This window comes from Tachypleus tridentatus, chromosome 3 (genome assembly GCF_004210375.1).
Source record: "Tachypleus tridentatus isolate NWPU-2018 chromosome 3, ASM421037v1, whole genome shotgun sequence".
NCBI lineage: Eukaryota > Metazoa > Arthropoda > Merostomata > Xiphosura > Limulidae > Tachypleus > Tachypleus tridentatus.
The window spans coordinates 85,239,687-85,261,631 of NC_134827.1; the positions used below are offsets into that span (position 1 = coordinate 85,239,687).

The window sequence follows — 21,945 nt, forward strand, 5'->3', positions numbered from 1 at the left end:
TAAATCTAATTGTGTACTAATTTGGTACATATTAATAGATTAAAAAAATAAAAATCCTAACAACTGCTTGTAAACCATTACACAGATTAAATTAAATGATAAAATACCTGACAGAAAAAGTTTAATATCCACCAAAGCATAGGGTCACCACACTTCAATAATGGATGGTGGCACAACACATGGTCAGTGTACAGACCAGGTGGCATGGTGCCATCCTTAATTCCAAACCACTTCCACATGAACAATTCAGTTATCTGATACAAATGAAAGCTTTAAACCAGATATACACTACCTGACAACCTAATTTCTCCACAAATGAATCCCATAAATCCCTCACAAATTAGACTGCTTTCTTTCTCCTTTAATCAAAATAGATTAACATATTTTTGTTTAATTTTCTCTTTAGCAAGTATACTAGAACTACCTTGTTTCAGAGTACAGAAAAATTTAAAATATTGTTACTATACAACAGCATTTCTATTAACAATAAAACTATGTAAAGACATTCACCATTTAATAAACAAATCTTACTCCTAAAAGATTGTCATAATAATGTACATGACAAATATAATACTTTCACAATTCTTGTCTCAAAAATATATTAAACACTCTAAACAAATACTTTATGTAAAATGACATGGATAACCCTAAAAATTTAAGTTAATTAAATCAATACACATGATTAAGACTAAATTAAGCAAAATTAAAATACAAATGACTAAATTCATTACTAAACTTTCAGTTACCTGTTGATGCAGACCTGGGAGAAGAGCAAGACCTATTACAGTCACTCTACGACGAACCTCACACAGAGTTTTCTCAACAGAGCAACAACTTTCAGGCACTTGAAAGTTTCCTGCAGCGGTAAATCCCAGCTCAGTCTCACTGCCACCATCTTTGTTATTATACAGGGAGTGAGCCCAGTCATAGACTCCTTTAGCTCCACAACATTTCAGCTATACAAAAATATTACAAGAAAAACAAAACATACACATCACAATGTATTCCTCCTTCAGCAACTTACAATCTACCAACTTTACCATGTATCAGATTTTTAGTCTAATACTAAACACAAAATTAATATTTAAAGGTTTCTTTAGTTGGTACAAAACTATGATTTTTGTATAATACACACATGTAGTATTAATTGGTACACATTATAAGGAAGTTATTTATTATAGATCTCACAACATACTTTCAAAACTGTTTATTTTTATCATAGGGCATCAAACAGCACAACATGATTTGCAAATTTTTAATCAGAATGAACTTTAAAAAAAATTAAATAGCTGGGACATGAAGAATACTGATGTCAAAGCATGACATAGCACTAAAATGGATATAAAATGATGTGAAATTATACTTACATCTCTTTGAGTAGCATCTATGGTTTTCTTTACAAGCTCATTTCTTGGATATTCTTCCTTTACCATTCTAGTCACAGAGGAACGAATCATTTCATTTACCTGTAAAAACAGTTGATTAGTAACAAACTGTAACAGCACTCTTACATAAAATCTTTTCATACAGTTCTCTACATGTAACAAGATAATAAATGTTTAACATCAATATTAGAGAAGAAATGTAATATGATATTTCTTTGAATGGTACACTCAGCACAATAGCAGAGATGCCAACTATTTCAAATGACCGAGCGTAATGATTGTAGACAGAGCCCTTTCACAGTTTGAGTCCTTTTAGATTTGCCAGAAACAAGACAATCTGGTGAATGAGGCCTCTATTTCCATCTTGTGAACAATCACATTAGTGTTTCTATACTGCTTAAAAAATGAGAAATACCCATCCACGCAAGCACTGATTAGCTCACAAGCACTGTTGATGTAACTGTGGATTCCCCCATGTACCCAGTATGGAGAAGCACTGCACTCAAACTATTGGTAGACTTCGGAGATACAAATATTTTTTATTATTTCAAGCACAAACATGATTACTGCAAGTAGCCATTTTGACTGTGTCTTTTATTTATTATCAAAATTTATTTGTAATTCACTAGAAATTTTCTTTTTACCCCTTTCAAGCCCTGGGGAACAATTTATCACTTTATTGTGTAGGCCTATATAATACATAATAATTCAGGAGTTGCAACAAGTTGTAATATTTGTTTGTACGAGCTTATAGTCGTAATTTATACAACAAAATCGTAATGATTATGCTCAAATCGTAATGGTTGGCATCTCTGCACTGATACAAAAGCTTTACAAACACTTTCAAAATGAGAAACAGCACTTGTTAAAACAAAAACTATAAATGTCTTGAAAAGTTTAAATGATTCTCGAACAAGCACTCTGGTAGTTTTGCATGCAATTTCTATCCATTATAGCATTGTAGCTTGGCAACATCTTAAGCAAGTGGTTTAGACTAGTAATCACTTGGATACTTGTGTTCCCCGCAGAACTTTTCAGGCTGTGATATTTACACTATGTACTATAAATCCAGATTTTAGTTATGGTTAACAGAATGATTTGGTTATATTTATTAAGACAAATTACTGGTATGGAGTTTCTTAAACTTACAAAACACTACACAAACTCAAACACTGTTTTAAAGTTGGACAGGAAATAAACATAAAATATGAATAAAATGTGCACAGATTTTGTTTTATGGTAAAAACATGGTGATATCAAACCTTTGAAGTTAATAACTACTTGTTAATCTACTGTTCTACATTAATTCAGGCCTAAACCCTAACTTTTAAAGACCCTAGCAAATAGTTATTGTTCTCCCCACCCCCAGGAAATATGTTACTGCTATTAGAAATATTTTTCTTTTTTAGAATTATCTGTGACTGTATCATAATTAATACTTTCATGTATTAAATATTAATAAATATATAAGCTATATAAACTATATTTATTAATAAATCTTCAAAGCTATGTTTCACTATCATTTTTGTTTATTACCAAAACACTAATTACATGTAACAGTCTAACTGTTTAACAAGTGCTAGCAGAGGCATCAGTTGATCTGAATCTGGTGTATCTATGATACAAGCACCTGGACTGGCAACATCTACAGCACTCAACAGTTGACAGCCACCTTAAAGTGACCCTATACTTAGAAACATATTTTATCATTAAATTTTACAACTTAAATGCTAATAAGCCAAACAACTGTGTTAATTCATAGATATATTATGAGGAATTTTAAAAACATCTGCAATTTACATGGTTTCTATTTAATTATTACTTCCAAAGAGTTAACCACCAAGGTGCAGTATTTCTAATCATGCTGCCAATAAAAACTACATTGCACACCCCAGATGGTGGGCACCTTGCCTTGACAACCAATCAAATTAGATTAAATTAGTCTTACTACATCAATTTCCTGACATTAAGCTTGGGTATGCACTGCAGCTTAAATGGAAATTCAAAACAAGCATAGCTTTAGCAAACTGAGTGACCTTCTGCACACAGAATTCTTTAATAGGACTGAAATCCACATATCAGAGGTGTATTAACATTCAACAGTCAAAATCTTTCTTCTACAATGTTTATTAGAAAATTTCTTCTAGTGTCTCCTAAGTTTTACTAGCTGAACTATAACAGTAACTTGTCTTTTTTTTTTCTTTTTGAGACCTGTATTTTGTGAATGTGATAACCAAATCTAACTTCCAAGTTCTGAATGTTCTGCATGTTTCCAGATTGTTAATGTATAAAAAAATATATGTACTCTTTAATTTCTTATATTTAGTATAATAATAAACTACTAATAAACTGTTTATAACTGAATGTACAGTACCTTATCTCTATTCATCCAGGCCCACACACCACCAGTCAATTCCGACACAAATATCACAAGCAGAAACACAAAAAACTAGAACAGAAAAATAATTATGTCTGTAAAACATTTTCTTCTAAGAAACAACTTAATCTGAGACACTATGATTCATCAAGATAAAGCTTTACTGTTCTGCAATATTGAAAAATATTACATCTCAAAATTTTAAAATGGATTTCTCAATAGCTGATAGAATAATTAAGTGATGTTTAATAAAACCACAAATGATGTCAACATCAAACTTCCATATATTACTGAAACGTTGTAATCATGTTCACTTCTTTCAGCTATTAAAACAGGGAAATTAACTCCAAACAATCACAATTCTAACAATTTAAAAATTAATATTTAACCCTTTGGGAGCTATAACTGGATTTGTGGAACAATGACCTTCACTGTCATTTGGTGTATGAAATAGAATTACCCCACTGTGTCACAATCAGGGTACACACATCTAGAATTTCCAGTCTTAGTATAATATACACACACACACACTACTGCAGAAAAGCACATCTAGTAGATTTTGAAATTGAAAAAGTACTAAAAAAATTCCAAATTTCACATTCTTAGTGGATGACTAAAATTTTTTGAGAACCTACCTAAAAATTTAATTATGCAATCAAAGGATTAAACTTTCATGATATTTCATACACTGTTACAAGACTACTTGGAAAAGGGTAAATTTTGTGTTGTCCATTACTAATCTAGTGACTTACTGTGCCAAGCATGCAAGGACTCTCTCTGATTGCACCACAAGATCCTAAAGAAGCAACAATTGCCATGATAGAGCCAGTTGCCATAAGAACATATATGGCAGTAAAGTAGGCATTTGCATTATCACCTTGGACAAGGTACGTAGCATTATCAACGTGCAGCCATATTGCTACTGCTAAAACTCCAATCCCTGCAAGCTAAAGAAAATAAAAAAATACAATTAATTACATATTAGTATCAACAATAACTTTGTAATTGCTACTGTACGTTTGCATATTGTGTGGGGTTTTCTTTGAGACAATTTGTTAATAATATACTATATAATGTTGCTCTTTTTTAAACAGTGCAGAAACACTCCCTTATTTAACTGTGTCAGTCAATTTTTTGGTAAGCTTTCATTTGACTAAATTCAAACATTTAATTGTAACATAACATATACAAAGGTATTCCTATTAAAGTTAGTAAAATTTCAGATGCTTTAACAAAATTAAAAGATTTTGATTTTCTAAAACAATAACTAAGACTAGAAGTAACTAAAGGTGGGTAACAACTGGAATTTGCTAATTAATCAATCACTGGGCTCATTAACTGGTGACATTCAATTAATTATTCTTATGAGATGGCCATAACAATGATTATTTGCATGTAAATTGACTGATATAGAAAACAAGGAACAAATTATAACTTTTAAAAATTACTTTTAACTAACTAACATTAGAATCGTAATTTTATCCAATATACCAGGATGAAAAGTGTACTTGTTACAGCAAAGCTACATCGTGCTATCTGCTGAGTCCACCAAAAGGAATGGAAAGACCAACTTCCAGTAGCTGGACTTCTCTGGTTTCCTGTGTTATAAGTGACCAAATTTAAAAGAAAGTGAGAAGAATAGGAATATGAACTACATACAAAGGTAGGGATCATAGTTCTTTTTAAGATCACTTTGCTCAAGATCTTATACTCTTTCATTTCTTTTGTAAGTGCAGAGGTTGAGAGTTGGATACAGTAAAAATATCAGTGGTTTCACTTTTACCTTTAAGAATTACAAGAACTTTTAAGGATAACGGGCTATGGGAGTTGAGATGTACGTGTAATCACTCAATTCCATACCATTAACAGATTTTCTATGTTTGCTGGCTAGTTTAATATAAGCATTTGAATATTGTTTGATAGATGGGATATCCCCAATGAATTTAGAAAGCTATTACCATGGACATTATATGTTATGACTAAGATGATTTGGGCTCTTACCTAAGGAAAAATATTGAATTGTTGGAAAAGGTTCAGAGAAGGATTACTAGAATGGTATTTGGGATGGAAGGGTTGTTATAAGAGGAGTTTCTTTGCTGATGAAGATAAATGTATTGACTTGCTAATATAACTGGTTTTCAGAAAGCATTTCATAAGATTCTGCATGAAAAAGATTAAACAATTATCTCGATGGGTGTAGAAGAAAACTAGTTTGGAAGTCAAACAAACTGAATTAATGTTACAAGTAGAGTGTTTCAAGGATCTATGGTGGAACCTTTGCTCATTTTTTTTTAGATCAATGACAAAAATAAGGAAATGGACAATAAACTGCTTAGATTTATGGACTAAATTAAAGTATTTGGTGTTGTTGGCTGTGAGGAGGGTGCTGCTTTAAAAATTGATTTTATTAATTGGGTAAATAATGCCTTTTAATTACAACAAATTCAAAGTAATACATGGGGGTTATAATGTACATTATAAACAATTTTGTTGGAAATAATATTAACATTACTATGAAAGAAAAGGATCTCAGTGTTTTGTTGTTGTATGTCTGTTAATGTTTGTTTCTAGTCAAGCACAAAGCTATACAATGGATGGCATGTGCTGTGCCCATCAAGGATGTTGTAACCCAGTTTTTATAATTTTAGGTCTGTAGACTTACCTTTGTGCCACTGTTGTGGGGGTGGGGAAACAGTCTTTTGAGCAATCCAAGTACTATTATTGTAGGACAAATAAGATATGGGGTTGAATTTACAGAAACATTGAATATAGGTCTAAAGAGGTATTGTACTCAATCTTAGAATTCTCACCTTAATTAAGAAGAATGAATTGTTAGAAAACTGTCTGAAACTTATTTTGAGAAAAAAACAAGTTAAATAGAAATTATACAATAAATAGATTTTTTTTGGTGTACTTAACAGTGAGAATGGTAGGACAAAAATACACATTTTAACAGGGTTGAAATCATCTGCCACAGTATAGTTGGCTTTTGGCATAGGTTAAATTCAGATGTGAATTGAAGGAAAGGCTTGATAATTATATTACATGCCAAGGCTAGATCTGAGGTTATTTGAAGTACAACAACAGCTTCAGTATTTCAATAACTCTTGTTATCTGTTAAATATTACTGCACATCATATCCAATTCTCACGTCCAAACAAGTCACAAACAGAGATTAAGCCTAGTGAGTTTTTTATGATTTTTTTCATTTACTTTGTGACATCTTTTTACCTTTTATTACATAAGTTAATACTTCCATGCAAGTCAGTAGATGTTTTAATTCCCTTAAATACTTTATCAGAAAGATAATACTTAAAGTTCTTTTATACAGAACTTTATTACAAGCAGTCTTACCACATACTACTCACAATGTTGGACAAACTTGTTTTAATCAAAAAATCTTCAGCATTCTAAAAATACTGTACAATGATTTTGAGAAACCAGGTCAGTGACACCAATTTTAAAGAATACATGAAGCAATAATTTGATAACAGTATGAAATTCCTTTGTAAAATGTCCATTCATGGGAATTATTACATTTCAGTATATAAAAAACTGACAAGTTCATAGTTATTTAGTGCTACCTTGAGTAATTTTTTTAATCAACTAATTGGTATAATAACTATGATTAGATATAACAACTGACATCTCAAATGCTTTTGTATAATTTGTTAGCAGTAGAACAAGGGGATGACTTAAATCACTGAGTTACCAAATGATAAAAGATGTTTTCAACCTGTTGTGAAAAAAGTAATTATACTTTAAATTGCACACTAGTATTAGACCTATTATTACTGTTACATTATTACTAATGTCCTATTACAAGTATAATTACTTTTTTTCAGAACAGGTTGAAAAACATCTTTACTGCAATTTGATTTTACAAGAAATATTTAAAATACGTGAATGAAGTCACAGTTTCATGTTTTCACAGTATTGTGCAAAACTGTTAGCAAAGTCAAAAATTATATTTCAGGCTACATGAAAGGTAAATCACAAATGACCATCAAAATTTTATTAATATTCATATTTAGTACAACAGAAACTCAGTACAAATGCTTAAGTTCAGCAAACAGTTAATATTTTGTGTCTCCCCCTTAACTTCAGAGTCTCAGGCATGGTTGCAGGATAGTTAATCAAAATGTCCTTTGGGAATTTACTCCAAATGTCTCTAATACACTCCCATAAAGTTGCTTTATATGTAGCTTTTGATTTGTCAAGTTTCTGATCTATCAAATCCTGGATCTGCTTAATTGGGTCGATATTGGGACTCTGTGGAGGGCATTGCATCATTTGAATGACTCCAGCAGCTTCCTTCTTAGCTAAGAAATTTCTGTATAGGTTGGATGAGTGTTTGGGATAATTATCTTCTTGTTAAAAGAATCCTTTGCCAATAATATTCCATGGCAGGTCATTATCTGATGGTACTTCCACTGGTCCATTATTTCATCTACTTTACAAATATCATCTGTTGCCATAGCAGAAAAACAACCAAAAATCATAACAATGTCTCCCACATGCTTCGTGGTAGGTGCTGTAAATTGAAGTAATTCTCTTTGACCTTTCTTCCACTGAACATACAATCTGCAGTCTGAACTACATATTTCAAACATGAACTTATCCATCCATAACACCCTTTTCCAATCAACAGTCTGGTTTTTTTGCTTTTTAGCAAATTTCTGTCTCTTGACAATATTTGGAGATCAAAGAAAAGGTTTTTAACTGTTACATGATCAAATATTAAATTCTCATTGAGTTTTCTTGATACTGTAGATCTGGATACTTTTCTACCATTTAGTGCATGGTCATTTATCTCATGTTTGAGATCAGTGGCAGTCTTCCTTCTATCCCAAAGGCTACATAAACTAAGATAAATAACATCAGTATCATTGAGTTCAAGTGTTTTGCCTCATTCTTTCCTGTTTTCAAACTTACGTCTTGGTCTCGTGATCCAAGGCATACTTAGTGCTTGGGAAGCATTTCAAGCCAGAAACAAGTTCTTGGAGTCCAAACACCATCATGTAAAGCTGTTATGTGAACCCTTTGCTTTACTTACAATTTTCTATGCTCTTTGGGCTATGGCTTGACAACAAAACCAATATGTGCATTAAACTTTTCATCAGACCCTAAATTAATCAGTATGTTCATTCAAACAGAACTCTTATGACATGCCCTTAGTACAACTATACAGAAATTCTAAAAAACAAGTATTCTCACCCTGGTTCATTCAACTCTCAATGGAGATTAGTGAAGCATTATGACAGTGTTGAAATTTACATTCTATAATAACATGGAAAGAATGACAATATATTCTCTTGTCCTAACACTTCTGCATAGTTAAACATGTATTGGTAATACATATCATTAGGTTTGAAATTTAATATTTCCTGTAATTTGAAAATTTATTCCCATCTCTTGAAATTTTATAAATTCAAACTAAATATTGTATTATTCTTCAATAATCTGTGTCACATTATGTCCTCACCAGCTGTTACTTTGGGTATGCAACTGTACCATCAACTCCCTTTAAGAGTTTGTTCACAAACAGTTTAAGTTCAAAATGGTATTGCTAAGATTTAAACCCTACCGGCATAATGTTATAAAACATCAATACAAAACTTCATGTTAATTAGGAATTATTAATTTGCACTGAATACTTCTTAACATCGGTACGTTACACTTCTTAGCTTCACCCAGTACCCATATTTTACAAATCATCAAGCGATTTTGTCACTATTTGGTAATAACATTTTGAAAAAAGATTAGCATAGAGAACAGTGGTATATGACCAAATCATATTTACTAAAACAATGTACAACTGAATATTTGTAGATCTTAACTATCAGTGTTTCTGATGAGAAGCATATTGGAATAATTACGAACAACAAATAGATTAAAAAAAATCAGCCATTTACAGCTTATAAAAACTGAAAAACAAATATGGCTCCTTTCAGTGGAGCTGCAAAAATAAGTGTTTTATTGATGTACTCATGAATAATCCAGTTTTGTGTACATGAAAGTAAAAGTTGTAATGCTATCATTTGTGTTGATTATGATGCTGCCTCAACTTTTTGCAATCTATGTACAGAAATAATTTATCCATCTGCACCATTATCTATCAAGACAACTTGCAGATGTGCTCTACTATATATTTTTTTTTTTTTTTTTTTTTTTATAGGAGAAGGGTTAGACTATTGACCCCATTGAATCATCAGGCTACTCTGCAGTTGACTATTTTGTATTAAGGCCTATTGACTGGTCAGGGTTGTTAAGGCCATCAACATGTTACTGAGAATGTGCATGGCTGGAGTAACAATGTAAGCAGCATTTGACTGGTTGTTATACAACCACACAGCTTTGAAGGAACACCAATGATTATTATATCTGGCAGATTAATGTGCTAAATTAATCCTGTGCTATATAATAACAATTAACTAAATTACATTTTTGAACTTTGTAAGGAATTTGAAATTACTCCAGCTGACAGAACTCTGGAAGCAATTACTGCTCACAGAAAAAATACTTGGAACACCAAATTAAATGCTGAAATGGAAATCGTGATACACGAGTCATTCACCTGAAATATACTGGGTTAAAACTGATGAATTAAAATCAACTCTCTTTAGTCACCAATTTCAAAGCTACATTTTCTTAAAAACTGCATTTTTAATTTTTAACATACTATCAAACTTCATATCTGTGTTTGGGACAATAATTACATTTCCTAATATGAAATAAAATGATATAAACACCATTTTAATACTATGAAATCTCACTAAAAGAGAAGCAAGAGCATGCAATAAGCTACTAACCACTTATTCATCAATTGTACTAGTGTGACTTGTTCATAAATGTCATACTTGCAACCAGCTTTATGTGAGTTAACCATTGCATACAATTATTCTAAATATTATATCATGTGTGAACCATCAATTGGCAAAAAAAAAATTTTTTTTTAATCCTATACAAGGGTTGGCTTTAAGTTTTTTTATCAAAGAGTTTAGCTCCGTTGATACAACAGCCTAGAAGGACAAACAGGTCTCTTTCTGCCCTTAACTGCTACTTATCAAACACTCAAACTCACTGGCTTTTTGCCAGTTAGCCACTCCTAATTGTTTGCCGTGTATGTAAAAAAGAAAAAATACAATAATCGTAATACTTTTGACATCTTTCTTTTTCACAGTAAGTATTAATTTTTCTTAGAAATACTTGAATGTCTCTTGCTCTTCTTCAGATTCTACATGTAATTATAGCTAACTTAACTACATTCTTAAACATGAAGCCAGTCTCTTCTTGACACAATGAGCTTATTTTTGTCTTCAAATTTCCAATAACTGCATATAAGCACATATTGAACTGCTTTATATCTGTGCAGCAGCTTTTTTATTTCAATCATAAAGATGTCAAAGAATCTTGACAAAACAAGCTACTGTGACATGAGATAACGGTTGGGCAAGAAGGGAGCATTCTACATGTAAGTCAGTCACTTTCACGTCATTTGAATAAATTTAAATTTCCCATGTATGTACACTGAAAGTTATCTTAATACATGTATCAAAAGCAATTTCAAAGCTCAATTTTCAAGACAATCCTGTTTACGAATATTTTAATAAATTTAAGAGAACATAATGCTACAAAAAATACTAATATTTACCACTTTTCATCTTTCAAAGCTATGAAGGTTTTAGAATAAAATTATTACACAAGAATTTTATTCAAAAATATTTTTAAAAACAACATGGTCTTGTATGAAATAAGTGTACATATGCATCGAATCTCAAATACACAAAATATGGAAGTGTAAATGATGTTTGTAAGACAATGTATTAAGATACTCATGTTAACCTAATTATTAATTAATTTACATTTAACCACGTCTCATCAAAGCTAATGTGGAAGTTTACCCAAACAACAACTAGTATATATTCCAATATTAATTGTGAGCTGGTGTAATTTAGTTGGTAACTTATTTTCAGCAGGAAAACAAGTTGTAACAGTGTTGTTACTATCTAATCTTAAAAGAATAAAATAAAATAAGAATAATTAAAAAAATTCAAAGGCAGTTTTTTATTCAACAATTCATCTAGGATGTAAATACACAACACTATGTTATATGTCAAGTGGCTTTCAATACCATCGTTCATAGATCATATTAGATATATTACAAAGTTTTCACTGTCTCTTCGTTATTACTATTCTATAAGAAATGTACTGGGGTGAAAACTAAATGAGTTCTTTGTTTCTAAATAAACACTTAAGAACTAGTTCCTGCTTATCTTCCTACTCTTATTAGAGACCATATTAAAAATAACTAGCACTTCCAAAGCCACAAGCATTTTCACCTTAGAAATACACCTGTAACATCTATGTTAATCCTAAAAACACAGGTTTTCCTACAAAGTCAATTTTTTTATTTTATGTTTTAAATTTAGATATCACTTTTGACATAGCAGAAAGCTGTGTTATTAGGAATGTTACGAGTTGTAACATTAATGACATTCTTGAATGATACATTCCCCCCTTTTATAACAGATATTTAAAACCATTTAGTATTTAAGTGTTATATAGTTATTCATGTGTCCTTATGTACTCCTGAAGCCCAAGTATCACACAGTTTGTACAATGCACATGTAGAAATGACACATATACAATACAAGAATGAAACATTTATTATGAAAAAGTTTGAGATACAGTAATATTTGCATAACTTATACTCTTGCATGAATGATTACATAACACTTATTCACACTAGGTGCCTTTATTTTGTTAAACAATGGATGGCATCACATGAACCCACACCTTTCTTCCAACTTTTTGATTAGTCAAAACTGGGATTTTTTGTTACATAAAGTAAACCTGTGTGTTGGATACTACCAAGAATAGTCCACTACAATGTTAACAAACCCATCTTTGAACCTTGGTGTAATAGATGCACTAAGTCTCGTTGGCTACTAGGTGACAATGCAAAAAAAAAAAGTGTGTGTGTGTGTGTGTGTGTAATGCTGAATATTTATTCTTAGAAATGGGTCAAAATGCCCAAGCGTAACATTAAAATTATAGGATTTGCCAGATAAATCTTTGTATTTAGAGTAAAAGCTAGTTAACACCCTAAAATGGCACCAAGCTAGAAAAGAACCTGAAGTAGTAACTCATCAAATCATAATAACTACAGACTCACACTGTCATAGTAACTGCACAGTGAATTATAAGTTTTATCAATAGAATACAATGTGAAAAACTTAGTATATTTGAATATAATGAAATAAATCACTGAGTAATCAATGTGTTACACATACATGTCAGAGTAACAACCAGCAAAAAAACCTTTCAAAATATAATATAAACAAAAATTGTATTAACACCAGCATCATCCAAAAGAATACTTTATCCCAGAAATCAACCATTCAATGGGTTGGTTACACTGTGAAACAAATTGAACACAAAATAAAGTTAGATCTCCAAATGTGACACATTATACATAACTTAAAAGTTTTAATGTTCCCATTAAACTTTAATTATTTTTGTTTTTGAATTTTGTGCAAGGCTACACAAGGGCTATCTGCACTAGCTGTCACTAATTTAGCAGCATAAGACTAGAGGAAATGCAGCTAACCATCACCACCCACTGCAAACCTTTTCCCAAAAAATAGTGGGATTGATTGTAACATTATAATGCCATCACAGTTGAAAGGGGAAAAGCATGTTTGGTGTGGCAGGAATTCGAATCCGTGACCTTCAGATTATGGGAAATCAAACCCATAACCTTTTCGGCAAGCATGTTTGGTGTGATGGGGATTCAAACCTGCAACCCTCAGACTACGTGTCAAGCACCCAAACCACCTGGCCATGACAGACCCAAGTTCAATGGAATAAAATCATTTACATTTGTTATCCTAATAAATATAGATCTTTAGCTTCTATAAGAACCTAAATATCAGCAGTAAATTAAAAGCTTATTTAGTATATGTATTATAATAAAATATTTACACCCTTAAGCAAAAGAATGTAAACTCTTTAATCTTATCCTGTTTCAGTTTTTCCAATCATATATATGAACATTAAACAACTGAATTTGAAAATTAAATATTCCATGATTTTTAATAATTGTTGTGTGAAATTGATAGGGTTCCATGCAATTTCTTTGTTTAATTACATGATATATGGCTCTTTACTTGGATTCACCCACAGTAGCCTCCTGAATATGTCTGGGCATATCACAGCATTTAATGTTTTGTGGTGTAGGTTTTTGCAAAGTTCAATACTAGATTCATATTTTCTCTGCATGACTACTTGGATTATAATTTTTTGCAAGATAAGTTTGTCGTCCTGTGGTTTTAATTTACTTGAATTGGGTTTTTTCTTAGTTTATAGAGAAAGAATGTCTTTTGTTTTATATCTCTTCTTTTGTGGCATTTCTCTTTTTAATCATTTGTTTCCAATGATATTTAATTACACTACTTCTTATGCACCTTCATATTGCCATCACTTGGGTTTTTATCTTATACATATGACTAGAAACGAATTTACTATCATTGTACTGTAGTACATTTTAAAATCATAAATCATAATCGAAAATTTATATTATTCTGTTTTGCTTACAACTAAAGGTTTGGACAAAAAAGTTTTAAAAGGTTGGGCTTCATAATAATTAAAACACCACATTTGAGCCATATTTAACTCAATGACCTCAGGTGGCCATATACGTTCCATTTTATCATGCAACAAAATGTTAATAGTAATATCTAATTTGAGATATCTTCTCTTTAAAACTTAAATTATGCAGAAAATACAACTACTTGTATTTATTAACACTCTACAAGTACGAGTACGAAAATAATACTATACAGAGCGGTGTCAGAATACTACTACTATAAGCAGCAGTAACAATTTACATTGATACTCACACAGTATAATGGCACAAAGTCATGTTACTACTTAGCTAAAACTTATAAGTGTAACATTATATTTTGTTATTATTACTCATACACAGTCCAATCGTGCAACGTACAGTCAAACCTCAATGTCACGCAGGATATACATACCGTACTTCAACAGGAAATAGTTAAACCTTAAGCCTAACACTAACACTGCTTAATAAAAATATATTAAAAAATCAAAATAGTTATATCAAATAAGAAATGCTAGATATCACCAAAAAAGTCTACATACCCAAAACAGCAAGTTGAAAATAATAACCAAATATTTGATGCACAAATTACATCCTTTGAGTGCCATTTTTGAAACGAGCGTCCTTTACCCCAGTTGACAATCTGTAAAAGCGCTAAGATCTAATACTTCACCACTCAACTCTTCCTGCTGCCTACTCCCAGAATTCGCCTACAACTTAAATCACGATTAACGTGCCTACGGTTCGGAATGTTCGATTGTCTTGTTAAAACGAGCAACTGGATGTATAAACCGACAAAATGTCTTTATTAATCTGTACACAGAGTAAATAAACAATCTCTAATTTGTACATCCTTTGTGAAGATTACAAAATTGTGTACGTTAGAGAGTAGAAACTCTTCAGGGCGGGACAATCGAACAAAATGTTCTTTTACGCAATCCCTTGACGTCATATTTATTATAGAGATACGCTGTCCGGAAACATGACTTATCCACAAAACAATAGTTGTCAGTAAAGTCGAGATCTAATATCAAGTGAAATTATAAAAAAATATTGTTGATTAAACAAAAACAACGCATAAGCTGCTTTTCACTCTTATATGTTAATATGGTTATCCAAAACAAATCACCACCTGAAAAAATGCCTATAATTGTGAATTTGCAGTTTGTTTCACGAAATTAAAAAATGCATATATAGAAGGGTTTTTACCACCCAATAGTAATATTCAATTCGTTGACCCTTTACGCTGGGTAATAGGGAAAATTGAGTATGTGTGTGTGTATATATATATATTGAATACACAATGTCTCCGTATCAAAACATGAACCTTTTTTAAATACAAGAAAATTGTGGAAGATTTTAATTAAAACACACAATCACTAAACCAACAAACATCCAGGAATAACTCTTTGTTCCTTTTTTTTCACTTCTGTAAGTTAAATTATGAGACTAACTTCCTACTCGCACCTTTATGTAAATAACTACATCTATTCTATTAAGTTTACTGATATCAACTTAGTTGGTGATTTTTCACGAATTATTTGAGGACAACATGCTTTTCACATTTAATTTTAAACATGTTCACGAGTGCCTTTTTATCTTACTGCATTAGTATTATAGAGCCATTCGAATCTAATCTGCTCTGTGTTTGCACTTGAGAATGGCCGTACTTGTGGTTTAAACGTTATATTTATTCTTGTTCGCCGTAACGGTTTTCTGAAGAGACAGTGTTAAGTCTACGAATTTAGAACGCTAAAATTCGAGGCTCGATTCCTCGCAATGGACCCAGCAGACAGCCAAATGTGGCTGTGCTCTAAAATAACAAAAAAAAAAAAAAATCAACGTAATGATTTTATCTTTAACTACGTTGAGGTCGGCTGGTACTGGTTTGTTTGTAAGCCAAAAAGTTTTTCACCTGGAGGGTTGACCCAAACGGTAATCATATAGAACAAGCATATTTGGCAACGGAGATTTGAACTCGCGATAGTGATTCGAACGTATTAACCATCAGGCCATATTAGGCATAGCTTGATGCTTAGTTATTAATAAATTGTTTTAAATACATTTTTGCGTTGCTTGAAGTATGGAAAGAAATGGAGTAATATTAAAGTATTAATGGATAAAATTAGGGTTACACTAAGTTTCCAACTGCCACACATAAAAGACTGTGAAGTATCTCTCAGGCATTTTATTTCTCACTTTACACGTAGGCGTTAAACGTGCTAATCTTGCTAAGGTAAAAGTTGCATGCGTCAACTTATATCTACCTCATGAGTGACTGTACTGCTTTGAGTCTGTACATTTGTCCATTTCCTGAGGTAAACCAAGCCCACCTCAAGGGGCAGCATAGAATTGTTATGAATAAAGGGTTCTGTCGCTTAAATAAGCTACTAAGGATAGACATTAACAGATGTCATATAAAAAATTTGGGATAATACAGTAGGCCCCCTCTAACTAGGAAGTATTGGTACTTTATTATATTTTATACAAGGATTTATAAAATTCTATTGTAGCCATATTGACCAGTTCACTGATTCAGCAAAAGTTAAGAGATCTTTAATGCACAAACAGTGTTCTTAAACAAAATTTTGTTCAATGAGTTTGACTGTGTGTGCTCATTTTTGTTTTGCTGTACTTTGGCTACTGTTGGTTATCAGTGTGCATGCTACGAAAGTACGGTTAAAGCAGTAATAATTCTGAAAACAAGACTTGTTTATTTTAATCATGTTTCGTTTTCCATGTGACTAAGGTATTATGTTTTTAAATCTTGACGATGGGGAGATCAATTTTGGAACTATATATAACTTACAGTTGAGAGGAAGAAACTGCAGTTGAAGTTAAACTTTATTTAAGAATGTGCCAAAGTCTAAGAGAAAAAGTCTGTAAGACATAAAGCTTTTGCTGGTAATAGTGGGAGTTATGTCTGTGTTCTTGCTTTGTTATATTGATTGTGGGGTTGATAGGCAACGCACTGGGCAATTCCAGGCAACTGTGACACAACCTCTAGTTGTTATTTTCTGTATTTTGGAGCACAGGGTTGAAAATAGGGATCATGGTAGTATGAATAAGCCGAAAAGTCCAGGGACTTACTGGAGTGGTTTCTATTTGACTCTGAGGTGTTCAATAAAAAGATCAGATTTCAAAAGATGTTAGTTTAAGACATCAGGGCCAAAGAGAATGATACTTTAATTCTAGAGGAAGTCCAATGTGTTTCATTGCAATGCCATCAGATAAAACAGGTTAGATATCACTGTCATCCAACGTAATTAGAAATTGTATTTCAGAACGGCTGTTATGGATATTAATACTTTTAACGATAATAAGAGAAAAACGTTTCGACCTTCCCAGGTCATCTTCAGGTCGAAACGTTGTTCTCTCCTTATCAATAAAAGTGTTAACACCCACAAAAGCCGTTCTGAGACACATTCTTGTTTTAAGTGGGTTTCTCGTCATCAAGAGTAATTAAGAATTATTTAATATATTGACAACACTTCAAGTTCGTGTCCTGCAGCCAAAGACAATATAGAATGAAATAATACAGTGTTACACAGCATTTAGCATTATTACCATGGCAATGATGGTGCATGTGTCAAGTCTAAAAGTCTTAATATAACCCATGGGCATCATGTTTTCAGGTTTTTACACATCTCTCAATTTCTAGGATAAAAACCTAATAGAAGTTTAAAAACAAAGTAAACGTAGATCAGTATATTAACACATTAACCAAATACACAATACCTGAATAGAAGGACAATTAAAATATTTTTAATATGCCTGAACAAACATTTAATTTGTCTTTGGTATAAAAGAGTAAAATGGTAAAATTTAAAGGAGAAATTAATTATTGCTAAATAAAATATAACAGAATAACAACACCCCATCTATACAAGCTCCTCAATGGCTCAATGATAAGTCCGAATGTTTACCATGCTAAAATTCGGTCTCGATGCCAGTAATGGGCATAGCACGGATAAACCATTGTGTAACTTTGTGCTTAACAACAAGGGTTGCGGGTTCCAATCGCTGTCGCACCAAACATGCTCGCCTTTTCAGTCGTGAGGGCGTTACAATGTTACGGTCAATCCCGCTATTCGTAGGTAAAATAGTAGCCCAAGAGTTGGCGATGACTAGCTGCCTTCTCTCTAGTATTACACAGCTAAATTAGAAACGGCTAGCGCAGAGAGCCCTTGTGCAGCTTTGCGCGAAGTTTAAAAACAAACCATTAACCATTTAAACAAATATAGAACAAATGTAGATCAAAATAAGATTGAGTGTGAAACAAACCAGTTAATTAACAGCTTAAATATAGACATTTAAACATGAAACACAATTCAAAATTATATTATGATATAACATACAAAAACAACTAACTACTTTACAAACACAAAGCTAGAGTACACCATTGGCGACAAAAGTTCAAACGAACACTGCTTTCTAAATAAGGATTGTACAAATATATTAATGATGGGCTTGCTCAAGATTTTATTGCAAAACATTTTCATATAAACATGATCTTAATAGATATGTCTTTTAACGTAAATAATACTGTAAAATATTCATTGTAACAATAGTTTCAGGCTTCGTATGAGCCACATTCTTTGCAATAGATGTCTGTAACTTGTCGGCAATAAATCTTAACAATAAACAAACAGCACACAGTCCACTTATTTTAAAATAATATACTAAAACAAGTCAAACGTATATACAAATGTTCGTTGCACTGTTGGTTATCACAGCTGCATCCATAATTGTATCTTTTTCGTCAAAGTCCACATAGGCTAGCTCAATTGCTTTAGAACACAATTAACAAAACAATTTGACCTGACATGGTCAGGTGAGTTAAGGCATTCGACTCGTAATCCGAGGGTCGCGGGTTTAGATCCCCGTCGCACCAAACATGCTCGCCCTTTCAGCCGTGGGGGCGTTATAATGTTACGGTCAATCCCACTATTCGTTGATAAAAGAGTAACCCAAAAGTTGGTAGTGGGTGGTGATGACTAGCTGCATTTCCTCTAGTCTTACACTGCAAAATTATGGACAACTAGCGCAGATAGTTCTCGTGTAGCTTTGCGCGAAATTCAAAACAACCACAAAACAAACAAACAAAACAATTTCTTCTTCTCTGTTCTGTTGCTGCAATGCAGTCTGTGATACTTTCACCTTAAAAACTGTCACTTTATGGCTAAACTCACAATAACACAGGCTAAATTTATTTATCTCTCGAACGAAATTTTGAACGCATATTGATACCCCAGCAGAGGTATAGAATGTTTCGTATAGCTTGTTTTAATCTTCGCCTGCATCTAATTTATTTTAATAATACTCGACTTTTGCCTGTCCAGAAAATGTGCATGCATCTTATCACCTAAAAGCACATGCATGCGCACTTCATTTCAACAGATGCAAACAAAAGGTGAATACAAATATACTTCAGTAGACACTTTGTACAGCAACATATTAAAAGGTTATTAAGGTTTCTAAAAAGGTCTAATGTTAAGTCGTAGAATAGAAGTAAGGAAATTTAGCCCTAACTAAACTTTAAGCAAAAAAAATACACAAGTTACAGTACTGATTTCTCCTTATCGTACATAGGCCATACTTAATAAATGCTTAATTAAAGATGGGCCTAAGACAAGTGGACTTATAATTTGTTTGTTTCTGAATTTCATGCAAAGCTACACGAGGGCTATCTGCGCTAGCCACCCCCAATTTAGCAGTGTAAGACTATATTGAAGACAGTTAGTCATCACCACCAACTCTTGGGTTACTCTTTTACCAACGAATTGGGATTGACCGTCACATTATAACTCTTACACGGCTGAAAGGGTGAGAATGTTGGTTGCGACATGCAGGGCTGGACTTATAGATTTCAGTGTCTGCGATTATAATTTTTTAGTATTAAGAAAGATTTAACTAATACTAATTTGGCCTCAAATGTGTTACAGCTCGCTGCTAATTCTACATGCCATAGTGGTCATCTCATGAAGCTCATACTAATATGGGCAAGCTTCTTTGTCACATGTTATCTCGAGTGCAGTTTATACCTAAGCGAAAGGGTCTTGCAGGTCTCCATTAGTGTTTAATGTAAAAAAAATAGTTAAGTAGGTAATCTATTATTGTGAAACACTGCACTGTGACAATTATCCAATCAAAACTGTTTTACAATATACTTTTAGCGTATTTCCTGTGCAAACATACACTATTCCGTCTTCAACAGCTCGCAAGTGTTTAACTGCTACTTTGTGAATATAGAAACACCAACTAATTCTATTTGAACCTCTTATAAATTGAGAAAACAGCTAATTCCCTATGTAAAAATGGAAAACTTTATATTTTGTTTCCTATAATTAAAATGAGATTATTGTTTTATACCAGCATATTCAGAAATTATTTTTTAAATGTTTCAAACAAGCAGTCATGAACTTGCATAAATCATTACTTTTAGTTAAGGTTGCAACAGTGGTCTCTCAAAAGCTTGTAATCGCCTGGCCAAGGTTACGTATCATCTTCCTCTTTGATTGTGGACTAAACCCGAATATGAATGTTTGATGCAATGATCGGTATAAGATTGTACAGGTTCATAATTAACCTTCTCTGGACTTGTAATGAAGACTGCTATCAGTGAAGACATTCTAAAATTACGGACTTTTATCTGACTGTTGCACTTACTACCTCATTGTTAGCCAGTTGCAGCACAAAATATCACAAAGAAAGTTGGTGCCATGACAAATAATGTGTTTTAGATTAATTTATTTTTAATACCTGTCTTCTGTTTGACCAGTTTTTTAAACCGTAGTTATGTAGAAGCATTTCCTAAGACCACTTTAGATTTAAAGTGCAGAAGAAAAAGATGAGGTGGAAGATGATAATATAATTTGAGAATGAATCTAGGACGAGCACGTGCCTTCTCTTTGACCAAGCCGCTTCTAATTTTGAACTTATAGAATAAATAGAAAGTAGAAAGTTAACAGAACCCACCTTTAATCTTAGGCTTTTGTAAAAGAATAATTGGATTTGATAGTCACTCTTATAATTCACCCACAGTTTCAAAGGTGTGGAGCATTGTACTTTTGGGACACGCTCACCTCTGTTATAATTCTGTTGTTGTGCCTATTATCAACACTGCATGGCTGCATGTCAAATACAACTTAAATTTCTTCATTATCGTTTGTTTGTTTGTTTTTAAATTTCGCGTAAAGCTACACGAGAGATATCTGCGCCATCTGTCCATAACTTAGCAGTGTAAGGCTAGAGGGAAGGCAGCTAGCCATCACCACCCGCTGCCAACTCTTTGGTTACTCTATTACCAACTAATAGTGGTATTGACCGTCACATTATAACGTCCCCACGACTGAAAGGGCAAGCATGTTTGGTGTGACAGGGATTCGAACCCGCGACCCTCATATTACGAGTCAAGCGCACAAGCCATACCGGACCTTTATCATTGTTTCATAGACGTAACAACATGAATTAAATAGTTTTAAAATTATCATTTATTCGCTTTTCTGATGAATAATTTTGAAACTTTCTTTATCTGTGTTTTTTATTTGTACTAC

General features: G+C 32.4%; 1 protein-coding gene across 1 annotated transcript in view; it reads right to left on the reverse strand.

Moving 5' to 3' along the window:
- Positions 1–15,254, reverse strand: part of LOC143247389 (CD9 antigen-like) — a 30,129-nt gene extending 14,875 nt beyond the window's left edge. Inside the window, exons 1-5 of the mRNA XM_076495383.1 lie at positions 14,932–15,254; positions 4,515–4,709; positions 3,760–3,834; positions 1,368–1,466; positions 747–956 (exon numbers count right to left, since the gene is read on the reverse strand). Coding sequence (XP_076351498.1) covers positions 747–956; positions 1,368–1,466; positions 3,760–3,834; positions 4,515–4,709; positions 14,932–14,997 — 645 coding nt within the window. The 5' untranslated portion in view covers positions 14,998–15,254. The remainder of the gene's footprint in view (positions 1–746; positions 957–1,367; positions 1,467–3,759; positions 3,835–4,514; positions 4,710–14,931) is intronic.
- Positions 15,255–21,945: the final 6,691 nt, after the last annotated feature.